The 10,631-nt window shown below is 35.6% G+C and overlaps 1 protein-coding gene across 1 annotated transcript; it reads left to right on the top strand.

The window, feature by feature from the left end:
- The first annotated feature begins 4,604 nt into the window (after positions 1-4,604).
- Positions 4,605-5,549, top strand: LOC122731741 (olfactory receptor 5D18-like). The gene is given in 1 exon segment (XM_043972019.1): positions 4,605-5,549. A coding segment is annotated over 1 exon segment (945 nt).
- Positions 5,550-10,631: the final 5,082 nt, after the last annotated feature.

Raw genomic sequence — 10,631 nt, 5'->3', positions numbered from 1 at the left:
AGGTCCCTAGGATAGGATAAAGACCTGTAGGTGAGGAAGGAGAGTATCCCATGGCAGCAGGGTGCTGGCCAATTAAAGTTGTATTTGATTTTCTCTAATAGGGTCACCTCTACCTCTGGGTTAATTGGAATGTGGAGGTTCTCCATTTTTTCCCTTCTGCTTACACCAGAGACAATGATGTTTTCACTAATAGGTTTGTCATTAAGTATTATGCCCTCATGCCCCCTCTAACTCAGATAATTTGAATGCCATCTATAAGAACAAGGAAGTGAAGTACACCCTATTGTTTAAGGGAATCCATAAAATGGAAGACAGATTTTCAAAGGAAGAAGAAGTTTTGAAAACAAAACATAGAAATTTGGTATAGCAAAATTTGAAATTTTAATGTTGAGATCTTTGACCTCAGGATGTCATATAAGTTACAAACATTCTCATTTCAAATACAGTTTTCCCTTCCACATCGCCACTTTCCCCATCACGTTTTTTATGTCACAGGAAGGCATAAGACATTAAATGGAATTTGTTACGGAGTTTTGTGGAAGCCACAGATGACAAATGAATGCCAGCAGATGACGCAGAAAAAGTTTAGAAACTCAGAAATGCAGAAAATATATGTTTGGTATACAATATCTACATATTTTATCTTTTAATATCATAGTGCTCTGGGGCAAATAGGTGACAAAGTGGATAGAGCACCGGCCTTGGATTCAGGAGGACCTGAGTTCAAATCCAGCCTCAGACACTTAACACTTACTAGCTGTGTGACACTGGGCAAGTAACTTAACCTGGATTGCCTCACCAAAAAAACAAACAAACAAACAAAACCATATCACTCCACAGTTCTCTGGTAAGAAGGCAGGATCAAAAATTTTACACAAATTTTCCAGATCACAGGACACCATAACCCTCAACCCCACAATAACTTTATAGAGCACAGGTATGATCAAGCCATCCCCTGCTAATTCTTTTTCAGTGCCTTCCTGGACCTCCAGAATCAGATGTAAATCGCATCCCCCTCCTCTTATCTCCGTTTATCTCCTTTCATTTCTCCTCCAATTTCCTTTAGAGAGTCTGGAGGATATATTTATGTCTCTCTCTTGCAATTAAGAAATTAATTTAAATACATTGATCCTTAATACATGTTAAATTACACAATAAAATTTAATTGCCAGCTGAGGTAAAGCAATGGCAAGCAACCACAAAGTAACAGGATGAATTAAAACTTGATCATAAGTTGTCAAACTCCAAATCCATTTTTAAAACATATTTTAATTCCTTAAAATTACCTCCCCAGAACTGTGACTCATTGCTGAAATTCAACTATTGGAAATTAATTTCTTTGAATTCCTTTGTCCTGGTAATGAATTGTCCTTCTATAAATGCATTTATACAATTGCATTTATCAATGCAAATATTTATGAGAGTGGACCAGCACTGAATCATTCCCACTCAGCAGTTGGAAAGATTAACATTTTTTTTTAACCGAGTAAGAGGAGGAGATTTGAGAATTTCAACTTGTCTGAGATGTCAAAGACCACTGTATTATTATATATGAGATAATTTAAAAGAGGCAAGGCTGCTCTCTGTTTGAGGGGGGAATCCTTCTGTAGTCTTCCCTTGTAGCACCATGTTTGGTGTACAGTGTTCAAAATTGAGTGCCTCATTATCAGAAAATCATAAATAAGTTGGAGAGAGTGAAGAGCAGGGTGATCTATATGAAGTTAATTAATCAAGCAATTATAATATATCTACTAGGAAATAGGTTCTTCATTAGATATAGGGTACACACACACACACACAAAACAAAAAATAAAGAAAAAAACAAAAAAAATCCCATGTCTTCACAGATGTTATTTTCTCTCTTTGAAACCATAATGGGGACATCTTGGAAACAACATATAAGTATATAACACATTACTCCTAGATTTGTGAAAGATTACTTTGTGGCTGGAAGGTGGCATTTAAGTTGGTCTATAAAGGAAACTAGAGCTCTTCAGATGTGAACTAGAAAAGAGATTGCATTGTGGCAGTGCAGGACAACATACTGTTAAGGGCTAAAATTCTAGCTAAACTGTCTAAAATATCTAATGAGTGGTCGCCAATAAATTATAAACTTTAGCAAGAGTTAGACTTTTAAGCATTTATTAAGGAGAATAAGAATTTGGTAAAGAGAGAGAAAAAGGCCTAGATTTCTATCTATTAAAGGGAGAGCACATTTCTCGCTCCCTTCTCCGCCAGAGTCCTCAGGAAAAAGCCCCAGAGTCAGCGCCAGTCTCTTCCTTCCTCCTCCCACTAGTCCGCGTCACTTCCTCCCAAAGAAAAGACTCCTGGTCTTGCCCTCAAAGACCTTCGCTTCATGGGCAGAACTCTTCTACAGTAAGTATCCAGCAGGTGCCGTCATTCCAATCGTTACAGTCCCCCCTGTTGTTCCTCAAGAAACAAAATGTTTCCTTGATGGAACAGTAAAAACAATATAATAACTATTGCTAACTAATAATATGTGAACAACAATATAGAAAAGGAAGAGAGGAAAGTTTTGTCCAGAGGGGCGATTTTTTTTTTTTTTGTCCTCATGAACCGACGCTTTGACATTAGTCTTGCAAAGGGAGGGCCTCTGCAGAGAATACATGTTACAGATGGTGTATATTATAACAGAAAGAGAAAAAAACAACAAAAACAACAAATCAAAACTGTTCATTTAAAGTCTCTGAAAGTCTTTTCTCAGATGTCCTCTAGGTGTAGTCGTGGAATGGAAGTCTTTTCAGGGGTTGATGTGTGGATGCTGGTAATTAGCCAGGAAATTTCCTACAAAATTGAGCTTAACACAACTTTAAAATAGCTTTGTCAATAATCAAATCAAACAATGAAAGTTTTTCTTCTTTAACCCCTCTATATTGTCTGTCAGTCTTTTCACCATACAAATGCTTTATAAGATTACTAATTAAAGACAAAAGCAGGTTAGCAAAATTATGAACAAAACAAGCATATCTGGAATTTAAAGGGCTTTCTAAGGTTGTCTCAGAAGCACAGCCAGGCTGGGAAAGGGCTGAGCCTGAAGCTGCAAATGTAGTTAGAGAAAGTTGAGCATGCGCATCAGTTCTCTGGACTTCCCAGGCCGGGGAAGCAATGGGCTTGGCCATGGGAGGAGTAGAGGGTGGGGTCTGGGGAGGAGGGGAGGGACCAGCACAATTTGAATCAGACTTGATTTTGAACTCAGGCCTGGATTCCTCTTCCCCCACTTTGCCTCCAGGTGCTAGGGGATTAAAAGCTTCTAGAGGGTGGGTCATTGCCTCCAGGCATGCAAAATTAAAGCAACAATTACTGTTAGAACTGGGAAAAGCTGCAGGAATCTCTTCAGGTTTCTCTGAAAAAGCATGGTTGGGAGAGGGAGAGATATTTCCTTGTGTGAGTAAGTTGCTGGCTCTTTTAACAAAAATAAAAAGAAAAATAGAAAATCCACAAAAACAAAGCATTAACATGATCTTATCTCCCATTTGTCTGGTTAAACAGACTAAAATCAAAAATAGGATAATTAGGGAGTTTAAAAGGTCCATTTGAAAAAATTTAAAGGGAAAACACAGCCAGTACGCCAGTACTTAGCAGTTAAAGGGAGAGGGAGGGGAAATTTCTTACCCAACCAGAAGATCAGAAGACTGAGGGTTAGCTTTCCTCTTCGTGGTCAGCCATCTGTTAAGGGCTAAAATTCTAGCTAAACTGTCTAAAATATCTAATGAGTGGTCGCCAATAAATTATAAACTTTAGCAAGAGTTAGACTTTTAAGCATTTATTAAGGAGAATAAGAATTTGGTAAAGAGAGAGAAAAAGGCCTAGATTTCTATCTATTAAAGGGAGAGCACATTTCTCGCTCCCTTCTCCGCCAGAGTCCTCAGGAAAAAGCCCCAGAGTCAGCGCCAGTCTCTTCCTTCCTCCTCCCACTAGTCCGCGTCACTTCCTCCCAAAGAAAAGACTCCTGGTCTTGCCCTCAAAGACCTTCGCTTCATGGGCAGAACTCTTCTACAGTAAGTATCCAGCAGGTGCCGTCATTCCAATCGTTACAATACAAAGACTCTGGGATTGACAATGAACTGACATGTGAGGTATAGCAGGAAGTGTAATGTTTCTATGTCATATAGTTTATGAAGGGGAATAATGTATAGTAAATTTAGAAATTAGATTTGTGTTGGAATGCAAAGGTGTTTAAATTTCAAATAGAGTTGTTTCTTTTTTATCTGAAAGATGAGAAAGAATCATTAGAATTATTGAATGAAATGTCATGCTAAGATTGTGCTTGAGGCAAATCCTATGGCAATTATTAAACATCGATTGGCCCCAGAAAAGAAAACAAAAGGCAATGGGAAGAAATTATAAGAAGCAAAATTTAGCACTAATTTTATTTAAGCCTCAACTAAATAGAGCTATCCAACATAAATGGGATTTCTTTAATTCTCATCAATTCCCCCTCAGTGAAGGTCTTCAATAAAAAGGTTAGGCAATCAATTATCTATCCCTTATAGAGGAATATGGATTTTTTGGGTTAGGATTGTTGTATATAGCCGTTGAGACCTTTCAACTCTGAAAAGGTGTAATTTTCTTTAACAGGAAACATGGTGAGTGAAGACAGAAATCAAAGTGCTGCAGTCATATTCATCCTCCTAGGATTCTCTGATTACCCAGATCTCCAAGTCCCCCTCTTCCTTCTATTTCTGCTTATCTATGTGGTCACAGTTTTGGGAAATCTGGGAATGATTCTGATCATCAGCATCAACCCCAAACTGCACACTCCCATGTACTTTTTTCTCAGTCATTTGTCTTTTGTGGATTTCTGTTACTCCACTGGAGTCACACCCAAGCTCTTAGAAAACCTAGTTGTGGAAGACAGAAGGATTTCTTTTGGAAGCTGCATCACGCAGTACTTTTTCACTGCTACCAGTGTGTTGACAGAAGCTTTCTTGTTGGCTGTAATGGCCTATGACCGTTTTGTGGCCATTTCTGATCCCCTTTTGTACTTGGTTATGATGTCCCAGAAACGATGTACACTGCTGGTGACTGGAGCATATGCATGGGGAATAGCTTCTTCCCTCATATTTACCTATTCTCTCATTAGATTGTCTTTTTGTGGCACTAATATTATTAATAATTTTCTCTGTGAATATTCTGTCATTCTCTCTGTCTCCTGTTCAGATAGATACTTTAGTGAAATGATACTTTTCGTCCTTGCTAATTTTAATGTCTTGAGCATCCTCATAATCATCTTCAGCTCCTATATTTTAATTTTCATCACCATCATCAAAATGGAGTCAGCCAGTGGGAGGAACAAAGCCTTTTCCACCTGTGCCTCCCACTTGATTGTCATCTCTATCTTCTACGGGACCCTTCTTTTTCTCTATTGTTTCCCCAGTTCTAAAAATTCATGACTTATAGTCAAAATGACTTCTGTTTTTTACACAGTGGTCATTCCCATGTTGAACCCTCTAATATACAGTCTGAGGAACAAAGATGTTAAAGAAGCTGTCAGGAAACTAATGGACACCAAAATATTTTCTTCCTAAAGTTATTGGCTTGTTCTGTGATTCTTTGTTTAACTTCTTGGTAAATCCAAAATCTCAGAGAGCCCCCAAATTAAAGAAGAGTAACTATTTTGAAGTGGGGGAAGGAACTTTATTATTATGGCATCAATATAAACATTAAATTCTAGGTCTCAAAAAGAAAGCTAGATAGGTACAGAGAAATACAGACAAAGACAGAAAGAGGTAGAGAGATAGATCATTGAAACAGAGATAGACACAGAGGGACAGATAAACAAACAGACAGAGATAGAGCTTTATATATTTATTTTTCTTTCTGTGTCTCCATGTTTCTCTGAGTCTCTCTGCCTCTATCTCTCTGTGTTTCTATCTAAACATATGTATATGCTTTTCTTTCCTATTAGTTTATAAGTTATTAAAATATTGATGATGGTTTCATTTTTTGTATTTCTATTTCAAATGACTAGCACACAGCCTCTAACATAATATGAGCTTAAAAATACAAGCTGACTCATCATCTCCCTCATTTATTACTTTTTTCCTATTCATAATTTTTTTCAGTATTCTACATAATTATGGATTTTTAAAAAGTTGTTTCACTTACATTTCTGGTGGTTTAATACAACTGATTCTACTATTATCCTTTATCTCCAATCCTTTTGATGCAAAAACGATTTATAAATCATTTTGGCTTCTTTTAAAAATCATTAGCTCATGTGTGTATGTGTATATATATATACATACACACACACACACATATATATATATATATAATTTTCATTGGAGACTCTCTGATATATGTCAGTGACCCATATATGAGCCACTTAAAAATGTTGATTGATTTCAACTTAATTATTATATTGTTTTTCATGTGATCAGTTGCCTCATTTCTTTGGTTTATTTTTATTCTTTTAATCTAATTATTGCTTCTCTTACTACCTTATGATTATAGAAATAGACTAGATTTAGCTTTGACCCCTCACTCTTCATTCTGGAAATTTCCCTATGCCTGTATTACTTATGATAATTTATTTGGTGTAATTTTATTTGCTTGGTGCTTTTGATTGGGTGCCCAGTTTATACTCCATATTTAACCAATTCTTTCTTCCAGAGTCCTTTCATTGCTTTCCATTCTGGATAATACTGTGATTAGTTCTTCACTACTGCATTCCTCCCTTTCCACTTGGCTCTCCATATTATCAGAGTAGTCTGTACCGAATTTACAGGAGAGGAATATCAGAAATGGTACAGAGGTCAAGGATACTTCAAAGGAAACCTTCCTTTTAAACTATTTTAGGTTCCTTTTACTATTGTTTTCACCCATTAGAAAATAAGTTGTTTGAGAACAGGGGCAGTCTTTGTGCTTCTATTTGTCCCACCGCTGCTTAGAACAGTGCCAGAAACATAGAAAGTAGTTAATAAATGAGTATTTATTGCTGAATATCAGATCCAGCATTGTTAATCACCAGGCTTACTCTTTTCAGGATATTCAAATAGTGTCTGGAAAACATGAGTATATTCCAGACTTGTTAATATAAAAATACTTTATAAATAAAACAATAAGGTATGAGTTTCTATTATCATATCAGAATGTAAGCACCTTAAAATAGATTGTTCCTTGTGACCTATTTCAGATTCCTCTTACTGTTATCTTCACTATTGGAATATAAGCTCTTTAAGGACAGGGGCAACCTTTCTTTCTCCTTGCATTTTTCCTAACACTGCTTGGAACAGTGCCTGAAGGGCAGATAGGTGGCACTGTGGATAAAGCACAGGCCCTGGATTTACAAGGTACCTGAGTACAAATCTGGCCTCAGAAACTTGACACTTAACTAGCTGTGTGACCCTGGGCAAATCGCTTAAACCTCATTGCCCAGCAAAACACAAAACAAAACAAAACAAAACAAAACACACACACACACACACACACACACACACACAAACAATGAAACAAACAAACAAAAACCCACCAAATAAATAAATAAAAATATTGATCCCTACAAAAAAAAAAAAGAACAGTGCCTGGAAAAAATAGAAATTAATAAATGTTTATTAACTGCTGAATATCAGAACCAGTGGTACAGATCACCAGGTTTACTTTTTCCAGGATATTCAGATGATGTATGGCAAACATAGGCATATTTCATATTTGTTAATACAAAAATACTTTATAGATAAATAAAACTTTTTAAAATGACTATTATTATATTAGAATGTAAGCACCTTTAAAATAGATTGTTTCCAGCTTTGTACATCTCCAGCATTTAATATATCATTGATGATTAGTGACTATCACCAGGTTTTGGTTGAACCTTTTATTTTTTCTTTCATGTAATATTTTAATTTACATCTTATTCTTTTATTCTGGACACCTGGCACAAGTGGAATAGTTTAATAAGAAAAGGGTTGCTATAATAAAGGGGTTATTATCAAAATAATCTGGGACTGCCTAAGAAACAGTGTGCTAGATCAGCTGGAGCAGATTAGGTACACAAGACCTAGTAATATTAAATTGACAATAATAATAATCAAGGAAAACTTACTGTTTGCCAAAAACAGCTGGGAAAATTGCAAAACATTATGGCAGGACCTAGTTACACATCAACATCTCACAATGCTTATCAAGATAAGATCATAATGGATACGTGATTTACACACACAGGTTAATATAACGAAAAACTTAGGAGAAGAAGAAACAGTTTATCTGTCAGATCTATGGACAAGGGCAGAATTTTGGAATAAGCAAAATATATAGAGCATTACCAAATGTAAAAGGAAATTGTAATTATATAATATTTTAAAAAGTTTTTGCACAAACAATTTAACAAGAATAAAAGGAAGGGAGAAAACAGGAGGAAAAAGTAATAGGTATGTCATAAAGGCTTTACTTTTCAAAGACAGAAAAAACTGCATCAAATTAATAAGAAGTCATTCCCTAATTGAAAACTATGAACAGGTGGCAGCTAGGTGGTGCAGTGGATAAAGCACTGGCCTTGGAGTCAGGAGGACCTGAGTCCAAATCCAGCCTCAGACACGTGATACTTAATTAGCTGTGTGACCCTGGACAAGTCATTTAACCCTCAATGCCCCACAAAATATAAAATAAAATAATAAAATAAAATATATGAACAGGAAGTTAGACAAAGCAATCAAAGCGATCTGAAGTTACATTATAAAAAAGGTTCTAAATAACTATTGATTAGAAAAATGCAGAATAAAGAAATTCTGAGGTACCTATTGTTATTTGAATCTTCTTCTGCAAAATGACCAAAATGAAAAGTTTTACATGAATGTTTTACATGAGAGGGAAAGGGAGGGAGAGAGGGATAGAATATGGAACAGAAAACATAAAAAAGCAAATCTTAAAACTGTTTTAACATATAATTAGGGAAAATAAATCAATAAGAAAGAGTATGTAACAAACATGAAAATTAGTTTACTAGAGTTTTACTGTATACGTGAACTATTGTTGGCTTATTGTCTCCTCATTAAAATCTGAGCACTTCTCTGTATGCCAAATATTAAGTGTAATGCATAGAACATTGAAAAGGCAGCATAAATGTTTGTTGCCCAGTAGACTGACTAGAAATATATTTGACTTCACAAACTTATTAATTATGTACCAGGGGGGCATGAAAAGTGGAGAAGTATTTCCTAATTGCTAAAGTGGTTTGGCACTAGGGTCATCATCAGCTTTACACATCTAGGAAATATCATATTCAATGCATTCCATGTAGAATGGATATCGATGGGTGGGGGTGACCTTATGAGCTCATTAGTGCTAGTGTCCAGAGATTATAACAGCAACAACCACAGGGTAGAGATTAAAGAAATATTTATTAATTTCTCTCAATAAACATTTATTAAGGTGATGGCATTCAAGCCTTACTTCAAGTCATCTGAGGGTTAAACATTTGGTACATGAGAATTTGCATGTAATTTTACATTATATAATCTTTGGGGAAATCTATGTTATTATTTCTGAAGCCAAGAAAAAATCAATTTGAAGACCAATTTAATTTCTAGAAAATGATATTTTCTGAAAGTGACATAGCAGAAATTTTTTTTCTTTAATTGATCCCTTTGAGCCCTCACATGTAGGGTCAGTGGAGAGTCTCTGGTGCCTGGGTCCCAAAGGAGTTGGAGGTAAATGTAAGATCCTTAGCATAAGTACCAAACTCAAGTTTCAGATATGTTAGGAGGACAAATCTCTACCTCTAAGCTTTTCTTTAAAATGGAGAGAATCACATCCTTCTACAGTCATTGAAAAAGTCTAAGATTTTTTTTTTTGGTAAATAATGTATACTACAGGATTAATTCTTATTTTAATCATTAGGAAGGGGTCAGGAAGGGATCTAATTATGAACTTATTATGTCACAAGCTATACCATCTGTACCATAGATCTAGGAAATGAAGCATCCAGGAGATTCTATATTCTGGTGAGTCAATATGTCTAGCAATTTCTTCCCAAATATGTTTTCTGGTCTATTAAACTGAAACTTGAATATTCCTTCCATAAGTTTCCTAGAAGATCAATCAGAAAGGAAGTGACCAAATAGGAGAAATTTTCTCTAATCATCTTCCTTTTTCTCATCATCATTTTCATCTATTATTTAGTGACGATTTTTGTGGAGGGAATCTAAGATCCATGATTGGGTGGTATCAAAGAGTCTCTTCCCAGAAGAAATTTTTGGTATATGTGGGAATATGAAACAGGTACTTACAAAGACCAATACTATAGCCATGTAGGTACTGTTAAATGTCCACTGATGCTAACAATGAAGGCTACAGAAACAGATGAAAAAAGGTCTGTGGGGCATGGAGAGTGGGACTGTCAGGAAATGTTTAATTTTGTGAATGCAAAGCTAGACTTATTTTAGTAGGGATCAAGAGATAGGCATTATTCTTTGGGAGAAATTGTTTTGCAAAAGCATGAAGGCAGAAAGGCATATATTTTCTTCAGAGAATAGTGGGCATTACAATTTTTGTCTTCACGTAGATAAAATTATTAGAAGATAATGTTGCAAAAAAACCCCTAATTATATATCTGGCAACAATAAAATGAAAAAGATATACTGGAATTAGTAAATATGGGTAGAGAGGAA

Source organism: Dromiciops gliroides, chromosome 6 (assembly GCF_019393635.1).
Source record: "Dromiciops gliroides isolate mDroGli1 chromosome 6, mDroGli1.pri, whole genome shotgun sequence".
NCBI classification, from domain to species: Eukaryota; Metazoa; Chordata; class Mammalia; order Microbiotheria; family Microbiotheriidae; genus Dromiciops; species Dromiciops gliroides.
The sequence above is the reverse complement of the archived record's forward strand: the minus strand, read 5'-3'. Positions and strand labels throughout refer to the sequence as shown.